The sequence below is a fragment of the Phasianus colchicus genome, chromosome 1, assembly GCF_987193195.1.
Source record: "Phasianus colchicus chromosome 1, bPhaCol1.hap1.1, whole genome shotgun sequence".
Taxonomy (NCBI): domain Eukaryota; kingdom Metazoa; phylum Chordata; class Aves; order Galliformes; family Phasianidae; genus Phasianus; species Phasianus colchicus.
In genome coordinates, this window is record NC_143436.1 from 81213878 (window position 1) to 81237234 (window position 23357).

General features: G+C 36.4%; 1 protein-coding gene across 5 annotated transcripts in view; it reads left to right on the plus strand.

Annotated features, from left to right (window-relative positions):
• Nucleotides 1-23357, plus strand: part of SPAG17 (sperm associated antigen 17) — a 97833-nt gene that overhangs the window by 24220 nt on the left and 50256 nt on the right. For 4 of the 5 annotated variants that reach the window (XM_031613109.2, XM_090149909.1, XM_031613108.2 and 1 more), the window contains exons 5-17: nucleotides 1183-1387; nucleotides 3878-4072; nucleotides 7814-7995; nucleotides 10896-11054; nucleotides 11774-11855; nucleotides 12185-12306; nucleotides 13174-13311; nucleotides 13388-13498; nucleotides 14078-14228; nucleotides 15814-16044; nucleotides 19993-20081; nucleotides 20742-20858; nucleotides 22634-22788. In XM_031613109.2, coding sequence (XP_031468969.2) covers nucleotides 1183-1387; nucleotides 3878-4072; nucleotides 7814-7995; nucleotides 10896-11054; nucleotides 11774-11855; nucleotides 12185-12306; nucleotides 13174-13311; nucleotides 13388-13498; nucleotides 14078-14228; nucleotides 15814-16044; nucleotides 19993-20081; nucleotides 20742-20858; nucleotides 22634-22788 — 1937 coding nt within the window. The remainder of the gene's footprint in view (nucleotides 1-1182; nucleotides 1388-3877; nucleotides 4073-7813; nucleotides 7996-10895; nucleotides 11055-11773; nucleotides 11856-12184; nucleotides 12307-13173; nucleotides 13312-13387; nucleotides 13499-14077; nucleotides 14229-15813; nucleotides 16045-19992; nucleotides 20082-20741; nucleotides 20859-22633; nucleotides 22789-23357) is intronic. The other variant, XM_090149905.1, reaches the window with a different exon arrangement.

Here is a 23357-nt window from a genome sequence, read left to right on the forward strand (position 1 = left end):
TGCAATAAACAAAGCTTATTGTAGCACTGTGGTCTGATGATTGTATCATCTGTTTTGATCCATTAATCAACTTAGAATTCAAAGTCATAATGTCAAAACCATCCAGTTGAAATGTCCAAAGTGGAGTAAATCTGAAAGTAAATAAGATCAGAATCACCACAGCACAAACAATTTTAAGAATTGTTGAAGACATTATTAAGCAATACAAAAAGGGAACTTGTAATGAAGGGAAGGAAGGAGAAGATTTTCAGCTCTGATTTTGGATTGAGCTAAAACAATTGGTGCAGCTGGAAAGCCTGGTTGTCCAGCTGAGTGTGGAAAAAAATCATGTAGAATAAACTGACCTATCCAATTTACATGGAAATATTTATTTTCATTGATTTAATAGCAATTAAAGTAACACAAATGGAATGCTAGCAGTAATTAAAATTAGTATCTATTTAGTGTATTTAAAAACCTTTATAAAACTGAAATTTCATTCTAAAATAGTTAGTTCATAGTCATGATGCTGGATAGAAATATGGTGTTTTTCTTGCTCTTACAGCACCTCCCTTTACCTTAAAGGTATTTGGATTATTTAAATTTTTTACTTGAGCTGAGCTCCTTAGGTGTATAACATGAGAATTTGGGTCACTATCACCATTTTTTTCATTCTTTACTCTTAAAAGACTGAGTAAACTTAAATGTTGGGGGTTTTGTTTGAAAATAATGAGAATGACTAAGTAATATCCTGAATGAAATGAGCACAAAGCTGTTGGTTCTTGTTTATAGTAGACATATTTACATCAAAGACAAAATAGCGCTGGTACTATTTTACACCTTACTCAAGTGTTAACAGAGATGCTCAAGACTTAGAAATTGAATTTTGGTCTGATTTGCCTCCAGGGAAGTTTTCTGACTGCAAGTACTGTAGCAACAGTAAATGAAGGACAGTGATTCTTCACTCATCTTTCTACCAGTATCCCTGTTATTAATGTGAACTCTTAACACTACAATTCATTGAGAATGTAATAAACTAAATGATGTGTTTAAGAAGAATAAAACAGCGTTCAGGACATCTTCTCTACAACATTATAACACTGAAAAGGGAAAGTATTCAAATAAATAAATTGATTTTACAGCACTCTGCCCTTTGTTCTTCACAAAGGCTACAATGACAACTTAGTTTCTTTATCTTGTCAGGCTGAAGAAGAGCAAAAAAAGGAAAAGAATGGAGGGAAAGAGACAGGCAAACCTCTTGGCAAGGAGAAACCCCCTAGTGCCAAGACAACTGAGAATGAAAGAAAAGGAAAAAAGACAGAAGCAGCCCCTCCAGTATCAGTTACTGTTAAAAAAAATACCCCATTGAAGCGACGAGGAGAAAAGGAAGAGGAATACAAGTACATTGGTATGTAAAACCACAGATATGCTTCTGACAAACTTACTAAAAAATTTTAAAACTAGCTTCTCATTCAGTTCTTCCTTTCTGTTCCATGTTGAAAGGTATGTTTGGCAATGTTAAAGCTTTGCCACTTTGCATTTGAAGAGGGCACTGTGCTCTGCTTAGAAGTACAATAGATGGTAATGTCTAAGAAAAATACAGATGAGGTATATGTGGCAGGTTGACATAAAATGTTTTAATGTGTCTAAGACTAAAGTGAAGTGGATAAATAAAACATATCTTTACACAAAGATCTCAGAATAACTAAATGCATTTATCAGTATCCAAAGGCAGCTTTCTCTTTGTATTAATAGAGTAACATAGAGCTGTCCACCGCTGTTTGGAAGTGAAGCCAAATTCTATACAAAGGGTAATCTGATATTTGCTGTAAAAACATGCAGCTGGTATTGAGACCTGAAAATCTACTTCAGAAATGAGATTTGTAAGATAAACAATAATATTGTTGAGAAAATCTTTGTTCTTAATACATAGCACACATGGTTGCAAATATCACTGGAACAAAAGCTACTGGAGAATGTACATACATCTCTTTATTTAGAACACATTTATTTTGGACTAAAGTCCATTCTATCTATGTCAGAAAAAATGGGAACTCTCCCACTGGAGGAAGAGTTGCTCATCTTGGATGTGTAGCCATTGAACCAATGCAGATGTTCCTTCCTCTTACATCAGACTTTTGTCTACACTTCTTTTGAGATCAATGGCATTCTTCAATTGTCGGTCCAGATGTTTATAACCAATCTGAGCCTTAGTCAGGCTGGCAAAAGCACACAGGAATAGAACATTACCTTTCTGCTCATAACCCCTTGTTTTCTCAGATCAGGTTGGTCAGTAATAATGTTCTTTTGATAAAGTTAAAGTTTTTCAGGGACTTGAAGAGAAGTGTGTGTGAGTGAATGCACGCCTGTAAGAATCAAAGCTAAGGTGATGTAGAGAATTAATTTCATCTTATTTATATATGTGCAGAATATACTGGCCTGAATGGCTTTAAAAGTACTAATGTGGTTCTCCTAGGCCCTGTAGAAACAGTTTTATCACAGCCAATGTTTTTTTATTTTTATTGTCTGGGCAGAAAACATCAGATGTGTAAAATAAGATTTTATTTCCCCAAATCCATACTTGCTATCTTTGTTAGCCACAGCTAATAAGATGACAAAATAAAAAAAACGAACTAAAAACTAACCACCATGAAAAGTGACCTTGTTTAGTGTAATTAGTAGCTTTAAGTTATAAACTACTACTGCTGTTGTTATTATTTTATTAACTGCAGTGGTCTTCCAAGGATGTTTACAAAATAGTGGTAGAAATGGTTGCAAGTTATGACAAAGGAGAACTTGTCTTGGTATTTTGCACTTGTGAAGACAATACAAGAATAAAAAATAAACTCTCCAAAGATTGTTGGAATGTCAGAAACTGGTTGAATTTACACTACAAAAAGTCTTCCTAAATTCCCTTCCCAGAAAGGGAACTATAGTTCCCTAGATCTAAGCTATATTATTGAGTATAAGAAATATTCTATTTAGCGTTAAGATACTAAAATTGTGTTTCATTGTTAAGACAGGATAGACTTTTCTAGTTGTATGTGTTCCATATCCAGCAAAGAGATACAGGAGCTTCCATTATCTTAGAATGAATAACTAAGCCGAATGAAATAAATGACCTAATGCTTATCTGAATACCTGTTTTTCTCCATGGGCCACAAATGGGATCTACTCAATGATTAGCTTAGACTAAAGTCAAGTTTCTAGAAGGTTTATTTGCACTTATCTGATATATGTCTGGCATCATTTGCATTGGTACATTACTACAGAAGCAAAAAAGCAGACACTTAATGAAACTTCTCACCCATTCTCTAAAAGGAATTTGGATGAGTCTGGCAACTATAAGGACTAGTGTGAGCTAGTATTACCAGACGATGAGGGTTTTGACAGGAATTCTATCTAGTAAACACGAACCTGTTGGGCAGAGAGCCAGTGATTACTCCTTCTTGCAGCTAATCCTTCAAGATTACTACAGCTAAAGCCATCTCTCAGCTGAGACTCAGTAACTTACTCTTTGTGTGCTCCCTGTATAGCTTTATGTGGGTTGAAACTACCAGTAGTACATATGAGTATGTCCTGGAACTAAACAGTTTTTCTTTGAGAAAAACAATTGCAGAAAATGTTATTGCTGCAGCTAGAATTGTGGTTATAATAAACTTCTCCAAATATTTTTTTACTGTGTTTCTTTAAACAATTTTTCTCTAGGTGGTCTGCTGCTGAAGATTTTAATCTAACACAAATTTTAGCATATTATGTACAGTTACGCCAGTGAGGTTATAGAAGAGCTGCTTCTGTGACCCTAATTTGCAATATCCCTATGTACTATATATATATATAAATTTTGTTTAGCTGTTGAATTCCATGCTCTAATCTCTTTTTATTTTGCTTTGAACAGATGATGAACCAGATGACGGTGCCCATTATTACTTTATAATTTTGGGTTTCCACAACCTTCAGCTACTGCCAGTGATGTCTGAGCTTGGAGTTAATGTTTCAAGTGTAATCAGGATTTCTTCTGAGAATTATGAGCCATTACAGACATACTTGGAAGCAGCTAGATTTCAAGAAGAGTCTTTACTTTCACCTGAAGGTAACGTGGTCTTAAGAACAGCATTTGTGTAGATAAGAAACATTATTCTTTCTAAGTAAATACTGTTCTCCCTATTATCCCTGTACTTCTTTCTTTCTCTGTGCCTTATGTTTATACATAATACTTGTGAGCAGCTGTATTTTCATGTGCAAAAATGGTATTGCAATTGGTTTGGTCAGCAAACCAAAGAGTTTGCCAGTACAAAAACTTGCCTTAGCTGGACAATGAAAAGAGGGTCTGATTAAAGAGGCAGTGTTTGCAACCACAGTTCTGTGCAACAGCCACCATAGGACATTTTATCAGATGCATACTACTGTGTGTCATCATCCAGGAAAATCTGTTTCTAAGAAGACTTGGCACATTTGGTAATTTCAAAGGAAGTGCACATTTGGTTATTAGGTTGGGACCATGGGTCAAGCTAGAGAAGAGTATATCACAGAATAACAAGCTGCCTGAAGACAGTAGTGCCTCTGTTGAAAAGGACTTGGGATCCTGGTGGACAACGAGTTAAACATGAGCCATCATTGAAGGGCAGGAATATCTTTGAGACTTTTAAGATTATATTAGATCAATGTATGTCAACAAGGATTTATTAATTTGTGGCTTGGAACAGAAGTTGAAATATGTCCTATTTGAATGGGACTGTTTTGAAACAGTATAATGCATAAAGATATCCTTTTAGGAATGATGATAGTAACTTGTAAATACAATTGTGTTATAACGTTTCTGTTGTTCTTATTATTAAGACTCATAAACCCTGGATTAGGAAGCATAGCTCTCTCATTCTTTTCTTTCTTACCTGCTTACATCTACTAATGGCTTTCATTTCGTGAAGTTATGAAGTCAAGCATTGTTATTACTCTTTTCACATGGTTAGTTTTTTGTTCTTCTATTCACTCTATTATCTTCACTACTATTATCTCCACTTCTCTTAGAGTTAACATTCAGAACTCAGAACAATCTCCCAGCCTGACAAAACTTAACTCATTTTTCAGTGTATCTGCTGGTAATGTGTAACCTGACACACCCTAGCAGTTTTTGGACTTCTGTTTACACAGTGATGGTTCAAAATTACTATACAGTGTGTTAGTATGTACTAGATGTTATTTTTCCAGTGTTATATGATTGTTATGGATTTTTGTTGTCTTTCTACATGCTGAAATAATGTAGAATACTACTAAATACCGTCTTGTATCTATGACTGAAGACTTCAATAATATGACTACAAGACTTCAGTAATAGTAGTATAATGACTATAAGACTTCAATAATATGACTTCACGTTAACTCAGTAAGTGTATAGTTAATGAATATAAAGATGTTATGATTACAAAATAAACAAGAGAGTTTAGCAAAGCAGATTGTAATAACAAAAAGAGAGTAGATAGAAAGCCTACCCACATCCTAAGCTCACTGCAAAACTCCAGAGAAGGGATCTCCAGAAGAGATCTTTCCCTACTGGTAGTCAGCTCTTAAATGGGTCTAGGAGAGATGGAGCCAGGCTCCACCCCTTCCAGCAGCACAGGTGAATTGCTTTCTCCTGTGATCCCATGGCTGACTCATTGCTCATCTCAGGTGATCAATCAGAGGTTCAGGCCGTGATTCAGCAGTTCCCATACAGTAAGAATGAAGAGAGACAATATTTAAGGGTAGAGCATCTAATGATTGATCCTGACGTCTCTTGGTGTTTCTTTGCAAGGGGAGACCTAAGCATTGTACACTTGTTTGTTTTATTGTGAAGCTATGGGGTAGAGTTAGTAAAACATTATTCCTCTGTTGTAAAAATGGAATTTCTAGTTACAGTATTAGTATTGCTGAGCCACTCCACTTCTGTTCAGGAAAATGAAGAGATCAATCTAGGACTGAACAGTCTAGATACTGTTATATTGCTAAAATATGTGTTCAAAGAGTGTTAGGAGAACTTTTCTACTGGTGAGATACTATGCAGAATTAGAGCTTATCTGCCACAAGCACCTGAAAAAAAGAGGGAAAAGGAAAGATGTTCCTTTGTCTGAGGTGAGCTGTTAGGAGCATGGAACAGTTGAAATCAAGGGGACCATCCAGGCCAGCATTCTGTCCCCAGAAATGGTCATGAGCTGATGCTAATGAAGAGGAAAAGGAGAAGAATAGTAGGAAAAGAGCACTGAAAAGAAATGAAGATAATAGAAAAAGGAGAAGTGTGACAAGAAAAGCATGGATGAGACTACTTTATGTGCACTTAACATAGCCTCCATTTACTTTCAAGTCAAGGTATTTTCCTGATCCTGATGTGTCTTTTCAGTAAACCTCAATTGTTTGGTTTAGTGTGCCCAGGTGGCCAAGAAGGCCGATGGCATCCTGGCTTGTGTCAGGAATGGAGTGGTGAGCAGCACTAGGGAAGTAATCCTGCCCCTGTACTCAGCACTGGTGAGGCCTCACCTCGAGTACTGTGTTCAGTTTTGGGCACCTCAGTACAGAAAGGACATTGAGGTGCTGGAGCAGGTCCAAAGAAGGGCAACAAGGCTTGTGAAGGGCTTGGAGAATATCCCCTATGAGGAGTGACTGAAGGAACTGGGGCTGTTTAGTCTGGGGAAAAGGAGGCTGAGGGGAGACCTTATTGCTCTCTTCCAATATCTGAAAGATGCTGACAGCAAGAGCGGGGCTGGTCTCTTCTCACTGGTGACAGGTGACAGGATGAGGCCTCACGATGCATCAGGGTAACTTTAGGTTGGATATTCCTTTACAGGAAGGATTGTTAAGCACTGGAATAGGCTCCCCAGGGAGGTGGTTGAGTCACCATCCCTGGACGTGTTTAAAAACTGTTTGGATGCAGTGCTCAGGGACATGATTTAGCAGAGGCTTGTTAGAGTTAGGGTAGTGTGGTTAGGTTGTGGTTGGACTCGATGATCTTTGTCTTTTTCAATCTGAGTGATTCTATGATTCTATGATAGGACAGTCTTAAAGTTAATTGGCCATCACTTCTGATGTCTGCTAAAGAAGGAAGGTATATCCATGAATTCCTTACAGAGATCAGCATGTTTTGAAGAGTCCATAGCCTCACAGGGTTATTTGGCTTTAAATCCATAGGGCCACTGGGAATGTACAAGTGTGGTATTTGCCCTTCATGTCTAAGTTTTAGAAGTGCTGAGCACCCGCTAGTCCAGTAAAAAAGTAAGTCACTGCAGGTTTATTGTCCCCATTTCTCTTAAAATAAGGGTATAATGAGTGTGGTTGATTTGGTACATCAGAGTTTGACGTTAAGGGAGAGAGACTTTTCTCTGCACCTGATTGCACCTTTGAAAACTAATCATTACCATGCAATAAAAATAAAAACCATGCAACTTCAGCATGATTATTACTAGCAAGCCTATTACCTTAATCTCCCTCTAACCTCAGTTTCCACTTCAGCAAAATGATGCTAGTAAGGATTGCTTATCCTATACTTGAAGAGCTGCTGGTTCTAAATTTGCACTGGCAGCTTTAGAAAAACATAGCCTGGGATTTTGATATTTCTTAAGTTTCAAACCTACATTACTGTTATTCTGGGAGTTTGTTTGTTTTTTGTTTCTTTATTTTTCTAACTGCCATGTTTCACTCAGGCTTTTTCTTCATGAAGTTTTTGAACTCAAAGTTGGGTATCAGATTTTTTTCTGAGATGGTAAGAATAGGAATATTCTAACAGTACTTACAGAAGATTAATAACAGTTTGTGCTTTCTATAGAAGGGAGACATTGTATCATGATGTATTACTTTAAAATTTTAGATTTAGAAGCAGAGAAAAAAAAGAAAAATGAATCTATCAAAGACTTGGAGACGTTTTGGAAATACCTGGAACCAGTTCTGAACAGTGACAAGCATGGGTCAAGACTCTTTGATGTTGCCAGACTTCATCACCTAGTTAAGGAGAATGCCTTTCCTTCTGATTGGTCTGACAGAGAAATCCTGGTCAGTAGATAATATTTTCACAATATATGGCAAGCTTTGAAGTTTGCAACATTTAGCTTCATTTTAATAATGGCAAGAATTTTAGTTTATTCTTCTGTGATACAGAACTAGAGTGTGTTTTCACAAGGAGTCCTTTGAATAAAAACACCTGACTTGGAGTTTCTTAATATTGTAGGCAACAGTGGCCAAATTGAAAACAATATGAGGTGTTAAATTTATTTAGTCTTCACAATGACCCAGTTTGAATCTCATTAGAGAGTAAGGTGTCAGCATGAAATAACGTAAAAATTATGTTTTTGTCCTTCTAACAGCAGGTCTACTTACTATTTATCAGAAAAGTCACATGACAACAAATTTAAACAAATGCAAAAATAGTTTTTTATTATAAACTGTTGTTTTAGCATATAATGTGCTACTTCTTGTTGTTCTACCCAAAACATGGCTTTGGTTTATTACTTTTCATAACCTGCTGAGTAAAGACTATTACTCGGTAAAGGGAGGCAAGGTGAACAATTAGAATTTTTTTTGAACTGAGGATTTCAAATGCAGCAAGGTGAAGCGTCCATGATGGCAGCATTAAAAGATATGTGCTAAAGCAAAATAAAACAACTTTCCATGATTTATCTTACTGTGTTTGTGGTCTGTATTATTACAGTTAAATGAAAGACTGTATCTCCCTAACACTTATTTATAGTACATTAAATCCTCTATATAAACAATCTGGTGAGCTAGGAAGTACCCTTGATCCTAAAGGGATCAGAACTGAATTTGACAAAATCCACCATGGTTTCTAAGGCATTCACTAAAAACACCTCAGTTGTGAAAATGTGTAGAGTTGCTACTTTATAACATTATTTACCATTATATTTTCTTAATGCAACCTTCACATACAAGGCCAATTTTGGGAAAGATGTTCTTTAATCGTTTCTATTTTCCCCTTCTCTTCTGAGAGTCCATAAATATACTATGAACAATTATCTTTACTGAAATAAAAGAGAAATTGTCTGTCACTGAAATTGTTCCAGCAGATTGTAGTTACAATTTCACATTCTTCTCTATATCAAAATTCAGATGAGCTCTAAAGAAGTAATTCTTTAAAGAAATAGATGTGAAAAATACAAGTAATGAAATCATAGAGTAAATCTGTGCTGGTGGAATTTCTGGAAAGTCTTTGAGTAAAATCTTGATGCATCTCTGAAGTCCAAGAGCGATCAGGGAGTAACTCCTATGACAAATTGATATAGGCACTGAGATAAAAATGATAGAGTATTAGATGCAGGAAGTTATCTACATTTCAGATATTTCATGTAATGGAAAATAATTTCAGAAATATTTTCCTTTTTTCAGTAGTAACTGGTGGCTGGACTTAGAACTTTTGACAAACATGTCTGTCCTGAAATGAGGAAAATCATAGAATAATAGAATGTTTTAGATTGAAAGATGCCTTAAAGACCATCTATTTCCAATCCCCTAATGTGGTCAAGGCACTTCCTACTAGACCAGGGTGCCCAGGGCCCTACCCAACTTTCAAGAGGGAATTATTTTAAACTAAGACAGGGGAGGTTTAGGTTAGATATTAGGAGAAAGTTTTTCATACAGAGGATGATGATGCACTGGAACAGGTTGCCCAAGGAGGTTGTGGATGCCCCATCCCTGGAGGCATTCAAGGCCAGGCTGGATGTGGCTCTGGGCAGCCTGGTCTGGTGGTTGGCGACCCTGCACATAGCAGGGGGGTTGAAACTGGATGATCATTGTGGTCCTTTTCAACCCAGGCCATTCTGTGATGATTCAAAATGGCCTTGAACACTTCCAGGGATGAGGTATTCGCAACTAATCCAGGGAACCTGTTCCAGTGCGTTGCCACCCTTTGAGTAAAGAATTTCCTCCAAATATCTAATCTGAATCTTCTCTATTTTAGTTTAAAAGAATACACCTTGTCCTATCACTACCCTCTCTGATGAAGAGTCCCTACCCGTCTTTTCTGTAGGCCCTCTTTTGGTACAGCAGGGACCCTTTAAGGTCACCTCAGAACCTTCTCTTCTCTAGGCTGTACAAACCCAGCTCCTTCAGCCTTTCTTTGTAGTAGAGGTACTCCAGCTCTCTAATCATCTTCATGGCCCTCATTTGAACCCCCTCCAACAGCTCCATATCTTTTTTGTGCTGGAGGTCCCAGGTCTGGACACAGTACTGCAGGTGGAGCCTCACAGAGTTGAGGGGAACAATCAACTCCTTCAACCTGCGAATTCTTATTTTGTTTAAAAGGCTGAGCATGTAAAACTCTCCAGTACTTTAATTGAAATATTCAATTAGCCCTAGTGATCTCTTGTAAAATTAATGAAAGGTTTTATAAAAGAACATTGAATTAGAAAAGCAAAAATGTGCAAATATTAATTCTGAAAACTGTTTTCACAAACTGAACTTCTAATATTCAAATATTATGAATACTACAAGAAGTTTTCCATAACTGATGGCTGACCTGAGTGCTTGTTTAGAAATGACATAAACGGGGCTGGTGTTAGAGAAAGCAGATGCCTGATATTTCTTAAGGGTCAGTTAATACGTTTACTGTGAGTTACGGAACTGGAAGAGACAGTTGTGTTTCTTCACCACGTTTCATTTTAGAAAACTTAAGGTTGAGATATCCAATTACTTGTTTAGGATAAAAAGAAGAGTATGGCCATTAAAGCCACTGAAACCTGAGTGTGGCATGTGGTCTGAGAGAGGGTTTGGTATGAGTATAAAAGTATTTCAAATTTGAAATTATGGTTGATCTCAATTCTGTTTGATAACTTTTAAACAACTGTGGATCTGCTGGATAGAGAACTTATGACTCATGTGGCTAAATTACATGCCACATTTGTATGCATGCTTCATCCTTTGTATCTGATTTTCTGTCGTAGCTTGCATTTGGCACTGAACTATTTGAAAGCATTGCTTGTTTAATGTATGACTGCATAGACTGGAGAAGACAGCATTGTAACTACTTGGAAAACACCAAGTTTATTAATGTGCCTGAATTATCAGAAAGCAAATCGACACAGCCACCTGTAGTAACCAAGGCAAGGATTTTCTTTTGCTTTATCTTGTTTATTATAGAAAATAATGAACTATAGGATAGAGTTACCCTCCTTCAATTCTGCACTAAAAATATCAGCTTGGACCATCATTCCATGTGTAATGTTTTATAAATAAAGTTGGGATTTTTGTCTTCAGCATTTGAAAAGTCAAAAATGGGAAAAGTTATTAGAGAAAAAAAGATTATTGGAGAAACAGAAAAATAAACATCTGAAGGATCACGCAGATATTGTCATAAATTATCACTGGTTTAAAAATTATTTAATTTATGATTATGTCTTCTTATGCCTGGAAAATCACTATGCATGCACAGAGCTACCATGTCTCCTTACAGATCTGCAAACTATGCAAAAATTATTATTTAGTTCTATCCCAGATCAGTTAATTTATTTTGCTTATAGTAGACAAAACAGGTGTGCACAAGAAAGCAATTTGTTGGACATGAACTAGTGACTGGATAAAAGTAGGATTACTACATCTATAGCAGTGCTTCTGAACTCTTACTTTTAGCATTTGTGGAACAACATAACTTGTTCCCTTCAGAGGCAGATTTAATTTAAGCCACATGAAATTTTAGCATCTAGTCAAGAGGAAGAAGCTAGAGCTAAATGAAATTATTTTCCCACCTATTTGCATCTGACAATCCTCACTTGTTTCAGTGATTCTGATTATTATTTTTTGATCTTTGTCTTTGTTCTTTTAGATGCAACCAGCATCACAGATTACACCTTCAAAGAAAAAGCAGCAAGCAGAAGAAGCTCTGACAACAGTAATTTTCTCACAAGGCATGTCTAAAGGATGAAAGCAATGGTCCTTTAGCTGTTCACTCTGTCTTATCATTCACCCATCTGTTAGCAAAAATTATTTTCACAGGAAGCAAAATCTGGTTTGATGCTGTGAGAGTAGTTTCGTGGTGAATACATTGTGAAAGCCTCTGGGAACTGCAGTGATGATAACTAGGTTCTTTAGAAAAATCACTTTTTCTACCTCTTCCCAGTCACATTTGGATTTAAGATCTATACAATCATGAACATTATCTTTTTAGAAAAATTGTCGGAAGGTTGAACTGGTCAGGAATTCAATAAATCTAGCTTAATGAGTTTTCTTTTTACAGCAGAGGAAGAATTTTCTTTTATGGCTACTTCTATGGATATGAGATATTACAATGATTTGCTGAATCAGATTCCCGAGGAATGCTTTTCTGTGTCCATAATGCTGAACTGCATGCTGGAACAGGTGGAAATATATTTTTTTCTCTTCCCTTGGCTAATTCTTTCTAGACTTGGTATAATGATTGATCAAAGATCAATAAATCAATCTCTTTAATACTAAAATAGGAGATTATGAATGGAGGCACTGACCATGGAGGTTCAATATTAAGGAATCACAACTAAAAAGTGGCTTCCTTGTTTTCCTTTCATATTGTGCTCACTTATCCTGTAAATACAGTGCTACCCTAAACTTTCATTTTCAAGACTACAGATCCAATATAATCAAATTGGGAAAAAGGTGTCATTTTGTAAGAAAGTCAGGAATTGTTTTTTCACATCCTATGCAGCACTATTCAACTTGTAATATTTAACTCAGTACAAAGGTCTTATGGCAAGCTTAAGAATACAAGTGGTATGCATCTGTGCTAACACTGGACAAGTCTGATTACTGTTGAGTTCAGGCAAAATCTACGCATTAGCAAAACCCCACAGTATGATTTGAAAATCTTTCTTATTTTTGAAATGAAATTTCAGCACAATTAGTTTATCCAAAGATAGACTTATGCAAAAATACTCAAGAAAAAGTCTAACACCTGAAATGCAGATGGAATCTGTGTTCATTACAATTCTTAACATTGCAAGTTGTAAATATTTTTCTTCTCATCCTTTTGAAGGTGAATAATAAGAGACCATATTTATGTTTTCCACAATTGTTGCTGCTTATACCAAATTAAAAAAAAGAAAAAGAAAGAAAAGGTTTTCTTTCCTTACAAAATGTATGGATAAGTGTTTAGTTTATATGTAACTTATCACAGAATTTGCCTGGTAATTTTTAATGATGTTAAGCATCAGTAATACTTTAATGAAAGCTACCATATATTATGTTCACTAGGTTATTGCAAGTGAAGAAAACCTTACACCACCTAGTCTGGTGGTGCCAGAAGAACGGGCAGATGGGATACATCATAAGATTGCAGATCATATAGCCTCTATCCTTCCATCACTTCCACTTTCTGAGAGTGAAAAAAAGGTTTGCATTGTCTTTGTTTCCTACAATGACACATTTGTGTTATTATTGGCATTTAATACATCTTTCTTTTTAACAGAATCTGTATGACTACTTTTCTCCCAAACACAGCGAAGAAACTGTAACCCCCAAATACCCACTCTTATTTAACTACCACGATACCGTAGCTCAGCGCTTGCACCTGCTGAAGGTATAGTGCTATCTATCACATCTAAAAAGTTCTAAAGTCCACAGACAGTAAATACTCAAGGCATTAGGAAGAACTGAATGAGTGTTGTTTTTACAAAAGAGCACGCAGTATAGATTAGATTTTTCCATCTGGGATAGACACTAACACAAGTCCGTAGTCTGCTTAAGAAGCAATGGATTACTGATACTGACTGAGGACGCATTGTAACACAGAGCACTATATGGATATACTGTTTGCATTAATAATAAGAAGGTTTAATTTTTGATGTAAATGAGTGATGTTACAGAATTCTGTTGATTTACTCTAGTATTTCAAAATTTTTGAGTCTAGGCAGTGCAGGCAAATATCTTCTAACAAGTGCCTATTATTACGCTCTTTGTCACTCTCTTCTTTTTATCTCACTTTTCTTGCTCAACATATCTGACACCATGATTCAGTAATGCACTGTTAATATATGACTGGCTTAAACACACTTATGTCTTTTGCTGTAAAAAGACTTACTTACTCTAACATGCTTTTTTAGCAGTCCATTGGTGTCAAAGTTTAATTTTGACTCTAGTACTTTGGTGTTTGTTTTAGATCCAAGACAACTTAAATCCAAAAAAGATTGAACATGAAATGATGGATAAATTGCCTCTTAAAGAACTTATCCATTTTACCCTTCCTTCAGCTGAAAATGACACTAAACGCTTGGCCAGAGTTCACGAGCTTATGCATTATTGTACCAGTGGTGAGCTGATTTTCATTGATATAACTTCTTCCTTTTTCTTCTTATTGATGATTGATGAAAAAGTGGGAATTTGAGGATGAGATTTTTCAGCTACCTGAAACCTGTGAGGAATTTCTCATTTTTTATATTCTTGATTATAACATGGCAAGTTATACAAGGTAAGCTAACTTCAGACCTCAGTCTCATGGTAATTGGACAAGGTAATATGAGTATTAAGCATTGCAAAACTAAGAGCTGGTAGTATCTCAGAAGTCTATTGTTTACTTATTTATGTTTAATAACATACGAATGGCTATTATATCCGAGAAAGAAACAATTGTGCAAATTACTGTTTTGATGTTAGCACACAGTGCATTTTGGTAAATAATGACATAAATCGTATGTTTATTTACCAGCATCCTTGGGGTGGAGGAGCACCTGTATTTTAGGTAGAAGATTTTTGTTACACAAACTGGTTTTCAAAATATATTCTCTTTAAGCTTCTGGTGTTAATAATGAGCTGGCTTTTATAATAGTCTCTTTAACAAACCAGCAGAATACGTTCACTTCTTCAACCATAATCACTTCTGCAATTTCCTTTTCTTGGAATGTGCCTACCACCATGACATACACTGTGAAACAATCGCAAAGACTGCATGAATAGGCATTTTTGAAAGTTTATTCTACAACTCCTAAGAAATGTAAACATCACAATCTCTTTGGTTACATTTATGCCATCATATAAGGGACAGTATTTGGAGGTACTTTTCTGGTTATTCATTCCCAAAATCCCATGTGTTGGATTAGTTTACATTAGCTGCATTGTGTCTAGGTGTTGGTATGTTCGTTTTAGATGGTGTGGTTTAGCTATTAAGGTGTTCTTTATTGCTGTAGCTTGCCAGCTAGTGGATATCAATTTTGATGATCTTCACTGGATCGTACTGTACGTACTGGTAGGCTCTACCAACTGTTAACTTTGATAGCAATTTCTTCACTTTTTCAGGATTTCCAGTGTGCTTGGGTACTTAACTACCGCAAGGAGAGAACATTTCAAACTGAACAAACTTTCCTAAAATTCAGCTTTTCTCATGATTATCATTGTTATACAATCACCCATGCAAACAACCATAAATAGCATTTATTGTCTTTACACCTTGAATTCTTCTATGCAAAATGTGTGTAAAATTTTTTTTCAAGGGAAAAAAAAAATTTGAAATTTTGCTTGAAAAGTTACTGATGACAGAAAATGTTAATGATAATGGAAGCCTTTTCATGAGCTGTAGTTGAAAATAACTAGCTGATACAGTCTATTCAATATTTTAAAATCAACATAATTTATGTAAAGCTAATGAGCCTGGAGGTCTTCAGATGTAGGAAGCACTTCATTTAAGATGGATTAACAGTTAGGTATATCATTTTGCAATTTGGAAGCATTAACTTTGGATGCAGTGTAGAATGTAGCTGACATAATTTGATCCTTTACCATTAAGGAAATTGTTGTTGGCTTTTGCAGAGTTGCCAAGAACAATATGCTTGCATAGTTTTCTATTTATCTTCTACTGAGCCACAAGAACATTTACTCTTAATGATTGTAATTCTTTTATAGAACTTCTGAGTTGGGCTGAAGTGGAAAGAGCCTTCAGAGTGTTTACTTTTGAAAGCCTAAGGCTGACTGAGCTGAGTGACTCTGGACTCCTGGAGAGTTCTGGATCTCTGGTTGGGGGTGATTCTGAAGTATCCTGTATACCGTGGGATAATCCAGCCAAGTTTGCAAGGCAGCTGAGACAACTCTTCCTAATGAAAACGAAACTTAATGGGAAATCACCAGGAGGCTCTGGTAAAAACCTCTCTGTTTATGTTACTCCTGAAGAATTTGAATCTGCTATTTATTTTACCATATCATTTGCTGTTACAGGCCAGTGATTTTTATTCCTTATACAAATCACCAAATTTCAAATATAGTGTAGTCTGAACATTGAGTATATACATAAAGACAAAAATTAGCTGTTTTTGTATGATATAACCTTAAAAAGTTCAGTTATCAACTTATTAAAATGGTATGTGTAAAAAGCTATGTACTAGAAAACTATTCTATTGCTAATGACATTAAATATTTATTTAAAGGTGTAGAATACTGAACATGAGCGTAAATACCTTTCTGAATGGAGGCTCCTGTAAGCTATAATGGTTCCTGAGTCTTTATCACCTTAGTGGCAACCATGGAGTAAGATCAAATGTGATGCATAGGGTTAATTTGATGATTAGTTGTGAGTGAGGATTAAGTGTGGAAAACATAAGCACTCTAGATGATGAAGTGAAAAATTGAAATTTAATAAGAAAAAAAAAAAAAAACAGAAAAAAACCTGTGCTATGCTTTGCAGTTACACATGCATATGTATCTTTTACTTTGTTTTTCTTCCAGGCTTCCCTCTTCTTTCACATACAAGTAAATTAGTAAAGATTTTTACATTCAAAATCTTGAGCCAAATATAGAAGTAACAGGGAAAGAAGAAACTTATGTATTTGGTGTCAAAGAAAGTGAGACTGGTGAATAAGGTTAACATATGATAAAACTGAGAAGTCAGTACAGCATGCAGTTTGTTTGAAATTAAGTATGTGTTCAGGTTTATTCTAAAACTTGCTTTTTCAGCAAAGGCGCAAGAAAGAATCAACCTCAGAGTTCTTCAAAGGAGAAATTCTACCAAAATAACATTGTAAATGTAGAATGAACGTGCTCTGCACTGGTGAGACCTCACCTGGAGTACTACATCCAGTTGTGAATTCTTAGTACAGGACAGATGTGGACCTGTTAGAGCACTTTCAGAGGAGGACCACAAAAATGATCCAAGAATGCAACACCTTTCCTATGAGTATGATAGGCAGAGAGAGCTGGGGCTGTTCAGCCTGGAGAAAGGATGGCAATACATAAAGGGAGGCTATAGAAGGAAGGGGACAGACTTTTTAGCAGGATATGCTGTGGTAGGACAAGGGAAAATGGTTTCAAACTAAAAGAGGGGAGATTTAGGTTGGACATAAGGAGGAAGGTTTTTACAGTGTGGGTAGTGAGGCACTAGAACAGGTTGCCCAGAGAGGTGGTGGAAGCCCCATCCTTGGAAACATTGAAAGTCATACTTGAGCAGGCTCTGAGCAACCTGATCTAGCTGTAGATGTCCCTGTTCATTGCAGGGCAGTTGGGCTAGATGTCCTTTCCAACTCAAATGATTCTATAATATCTGGCCTAGCTTTATCTGTTTAAATGTGTCTAGCCAAAGCTAATTGTCTAGACATTTTGTTTGTAAAAGAAGGATAATTTACCCTGTGTTTCTTAAAGTCTAATTCCACTGTGGCATAGATACCTACAGCAGCTAAAGTGATAGGACTTGAATCTGTCATCTGTCTTCTCACACGCACTGCCATATTTCTGCAATTCTGCTTTTGTTATAACTGGCATTTCTCAAATCTTAGAATCATAGATTCATTAAAGTTGGAGAAGACCTCTAAGATAATCTAGTACAACCATCAACACATCACCACCATGCCCACTTAACTATGTTCCTAAGAGCCACATCTGCATGTTTCTTGAACATCTCCAGGGACAGTGACTTCACCACCTCCTTGGACAGCCTGTTCCAATGCCTCACCACTCCTTCTGAGAAGTTTTTCCTCATAACCAATCTGAATATACCCTCTCGTTCTATTGTTAGTTACCTGGGACACCAATCCCCACCTCACTACAATTGCCTTTTGGGCAGTTATAGAGAGCAATAAGGTCTTCCCCTCCTCCAGTCTAAACTATTCTAGTTCCCTCAGCTGCTCTTCATAAGACTTGTGCTCCAGATCCTTCACCAGCTTTGTTCTTTGTTCTTTTTATATGCTCCAGTGTCCTCTAGTGAGGGGCCCAAATCTGAACACAGTATTCAAGGTCCAGCCTCACTAGTGCCAAGTACAGGGGGACAATCATTTGCCTAGTCCTGCTGGCTACACGATTCCTGATCCAAGCCAGCATGAAATTGGTTTTCTTGACCACCTGGGCACACTGCTGGCTCATGTTCAGCCAGCTGTCAACTAACACCCCCAGATCCTTTTCCTTCCACACAGCTCTCCAGTCACCCTGCCCCAAACCTGTAGCATTGCATGGGGTTGTTGTGACCAAAGTGCAGGACTCAGCACTTGATCTTGTTGAAGCTCATACAATTGCCTTCAGCCCATCAACCCAGCCTATCCAGATGCCTCCGGAGGGCCTTCCTACTCTTAAGCAGATCAACACCTCCTCCCAACTTGGTGTCATCTGCAGAACTTACTGAGGGTGCACTCAATCCACTCACCCAGATCTTCAATAGGGGTGTTAAAGAGGACTGGTCCCAGTACTGACCCCTGAGGAACACCCCTAGTGAGCAACTGGATGTAATTCCATTCAACCCCGCTGTCTGGGCCTGACAGTCCAGCCGGTTTTTTATCCAGTGACAAGTACACCTGTCTAAGCCATGAGCTGACAGCTTCTCCAGGAGAATGCTGTGGGAAGTGATGTCAAAGACTTGAGTTACTCTACTTTGTAGACTACATCATGTAGTGAACTGGTTCTAGAAGCCACATTCAAAATAAGCAATTATTTTTTTGAGATCTGAGAAAAGTAAAAATCAGATCAGTTTAATCTCCTACATCTTTATATTCGTGATATTGTCCATTCTCTGCTAATGTAGATGTCTAAGCAACCATCTTAAATAGGAAGTTTGAGCAGACAAAATGAATCTTGCTTTTTTTTCTGAAGCTTGAGAACAGTTTGGGGGTTTTTTTATGTTAGTTTATTTTACTTCTATGTTAGTCACAATTCTAAATATTGTAGTTACAAACTGAGCTGTCAACATTTCAGTACTTCTGCAGTACAAAATACCTGGAAGATTAAGCTTTTGCTATCAGTTTTCTTTAACCTCCTAAAGGCAGCCAGTAAACAGATGCCATTTTTCAGAAAAGCAGAGTCTAAGAATGCATGTCTGGAAGCTAAGCTGTTTATGAACCATTTATGAACAAATAATTTCAGGAATATTTCTTTGGAGTCGTATTTTTCTTGTATATGTGAATTTTCATCAAATATTAGTGAACTCTGCCCTACATTAGGGCATTAAGAATTCTATTAAAAGAAAATTATTTTTAGAAGTGAGAGAAAATACAAGAATATAAAATTAAAATCTCCATGTAATCCTATTAATGTCAGGTGCCCATTGTAATAATGATAGTTTATCAGTCTAATCTGTGCATCAGAATTACTACTTAGATCCTTGGTAGGTGTAGTGTTTTGTCATTAGCTTACAGAGCTCTACAAATCCAATTAATTAAGTTTAAAATACATGGTTTCCAAGAATTCTAATATCAAAATAATTTATTTTAGCTTTTCTTTCTGTTATCTCTGCAAAGGAATGCTTGTTTCTCAGATGATAAGCTGATAGATGGTTCTTCACATGTGAATCTTGAGGCCACTTCTTAGAGTATTTTTAATCTTTTTGGGCAGGCAAAGCCATATAAAGAAGGTAATTTGAGTAGGACTTCCCTTTTTCCTTTCCTTTTTTTTTTTTTTTTCCCTCTGGTTAATGATCTCTGGTACTTAGTGTGTATGGATTTCAAAGTGGGTCAGAGGTGATCAGGTATTTAGTACACTAATGTCATAAAAAGAAACTTTAATTTGATGGCAATCTCATCAAATATGCTAAGGAAGTTGCAGCACTGTGACTTTAGTGTTTAGGGCTGAAATTTCTGGAACAGTTCTTAAAATTCAGTTTTCAATTTCTAGGACATGAAAAAGCAAAAGACAAGGATGAAAGAGATGGTCTGGCTGATTCTGTTTTGAACAAAGAATTGGATCTTTCTACTTCTGATCTGGCAAGTGTGATGAATGGAGTAAACTGTGCTTTATAGCGTGAGACAACAGAAAGTGCTGTTCAGTATTGGGAAATGTTAATTCAGATTCCTTTGCAGTGCTGCATGCAGATGACAATTCTGTCATGTTTGGGGAATATGGACATGACTGTTAAGCGCTATCTATCACTTTCTTTGAATTCTAATGTGATGAGTTTGGTGAAGCTACTAATGGAAATGCAGGTTTTACTGAATGCCAGAAGTCAAATACTTGAATGAATGTTCAAGAAAAATTGTCAAACTGTTTCAAACTAACAGACTGAGCGTTTTGGCTTCTTCAGAAACACCTGCCTGCCATACAGCCCTGGATAAATACAGCAATTTTAAAATTACTTCGTAATATCCATCTAAATATTCATAATTGCTTACAGCACTCAAAAACATATAACCTCGTAATAAAAATAGTTGAATTATGTTTGACATAAAAAGCCAAAAGGAAAAACCTTTGGGAGAAGTTGCTGGGTTTTTTTATTAAATATTGCCATACAGCTCTACACGTGTGCAGCATTATGCAATTAACTGTGAAGTAACATGTGATGCTATTAAATCAACAAATTACAGTTAATTTGATACAATTGACACTAAAATGTTGATAATCATTATTTTGTTTCATTGTATTTTGAGGTGAGTCTGGAAAATTATGGTCTGGAACCAAAATTGGAAGAAATAAAAAAGACTCAAAAACGTTGTCTGACAGACTGGAATTTTGTTGAGCATTTTCATCCTGATGTCCTTCTTCAGGTATTTGTGAACAGACAGTGTTGTAAATTCAGTCATGTCTCAATTAGTAGGGGAATACAGGGTATTTCCCTCCTAGGTAATTGTTCCATTTTATCACTGATGCATTTTCACCAAAACCTGTTGTTGTTCAGCTGTTTTAAATCTTGCATGAGCGACTGAAGTTTATAATTGTTTTTTATTTTATGGTTTGGCCACACTGCAGCTGTTTTTTTTAGTATGATTCTTTTAACTGTGTGATGAAAAAAAAAAATTACCCTTGAAGGTGATCCTCCCTGATCATTACAAGATTCATTAGTCCACTGTATGTGAAAGCATACTTTACAAATACATGTGTAGCATATGGCTTATGGGCAAGCAGGAAATTTTGTCATAATAATTCTTCACCCTTTGAGGGCTACAAGTTTTATTTACAGAAATCTTGTGAGCTAAAGACCAAGATTGATCTTGCAGAAAGAACAAATGTGAAAGATGAGTTCAGGTGTAGATGGCATGAAGTGCTAGGCATTCTCTTTGGAGAAGTGGATTATAAATTCAGGGCTGTTTTGAACTTCAAGGCAATTATTTTTGATCCTCACACATGCTATAGAAGGATGGAGAAATGGCAGCTTTTTCAGCAATACTTTAGCATCTCCTCATTAGGGTCTGGGTCATAGATTTCAGTACATGGGGAATTCCTACTTAAGCAAGATAAACAGCTAATACAAACTGAACTGTCAGTAATTAGTGTATCAAGTGAGAAGATGCTGATGGAAAATAATTGCAGCAGAAAACAGCAACATTTTGGTGATAGTATTTCTTTATTTCATGTATAAGCACTGTATAGGAATTGTTGAGTCACTGCCTGAACCACTGATTGATCACCTGGGGAAAGGACCTGATCAGCCCTGGGAGCACAGGTGAAGGCAATTCAGCTGTGTGACCAGAAGGGGTGGAGCCTGGCTGCACCTCTCTTAGACACCATTCGAAGGCTGACTGCCACAGGGGAAGTCTTTGGTTGGAGATCACTCCCTTGTAGAGTTTTTCCTTGTGAGCATAGATCTTTTCCTTGTTTGTTCCTTTTGCTGTTCCACTTTTGCATCACCTTTTCACCATACTAATCTTTCCAATGGTAACAAGCACCTTTCATACAACCAGGCGATAACAAGGTTTTCAGATTTAAAGTGAATGTTTGTTGATGTGGAATTACTTCCATCTCATTTCAATTTGATAGCTTTGTTAAAAAAAAAAATAGTAGCTTGAATGAAAGTTTTCTACTAGATATAACTATAAAAAAAAGTTGCAGCTTACAGAGAATTTAAACATTGAAAGTGATGGACTGTACAGAACAGGGTGAAATAATGTATAACACAGCAAATGTTAGAGATGTTCAGGTCACAGTAGAGCAAATTGGATACAAAATGAGCTAAAAAACAGGTTGTTTCTTTTTTTCTACCTGCTTTACAATAGTTCTGCTTTTACTCATTATGTATTTATTTCAATACTCATTTTAAAATCTTAAAAATATATGAACAATAATTTATCTATTCTTTAACTGAATTTTTTCATTCATGGTCTGATTCAGAGGTGGAAGCCAGTGAATATGTATTCTCCATATGGGTAGTGGCAGAGTTTCAGTTTCCACCTGCTGGAATGCTGCAGATTGCTACAATCCGAGTATTTTGTGTGCATCCTGCAGGAAGAGTGAAGTTCTGAAGTACCTGTTGCTAAAAGCTGTGCTGTTTACCATCTGCACGTACTACTGTGTGCAAGGAGGATGTACGTTTCTTTCTTTTCAGGTTCTTCATAATGCAGCCCAGGAATATAGATGTATTGATTCCTATTATCATACGCAAGATAAGTGTTTGCTAATGGTTCTTCACAATCCTATGAATCAGAATCGTTTGTGCCGAGAGACTTGGGATGTTGCATTGCACTCTAACGTTGGATTCAGGTAATTAATTTTATCACTCCTATCTCAATCATTTTCAATTAAAGCCTATATGGTCATGGCAAATCTTTTTCGCCCTGCGTGACCAAAGCTTTGAAATTAAAAGATATCATGATGTAACTATGTATAAGAGAAAGCAAGGCATACAGGTAGAGAGCAGTACAGTATCAAAAGAGTTCTGATGAGATAAAGGTTTTCATAGTGAGGAGAACCATACAGGAACTGTGCATGAGTCCTTATCACATGGTGTAAGAGTATGATAATACACACACAAAGTCAAATTAGGGATATACAAGTCAAGAAAATAACACTGATCTGGAGGAGGTCAAATGGGAAACTGTCTAAAAATTTAATTTCCATGATTTTCAACTATAGTTATATAACTGGCACAGCTGTCACACAGAGTTTTACTGAGAAAAGCTAGAAGCCCTTTATTAGTATTAGGATTTTTTATTTTTTTTATTTTTTTGGAATAACACATTCCTCTTAATTTTCACTATCTGCTCACCAATAAGAAGTACAAAAGTGCTACTGTTGGAGCTTTTGCCAGTGGACGTATTTATTTTGGTACA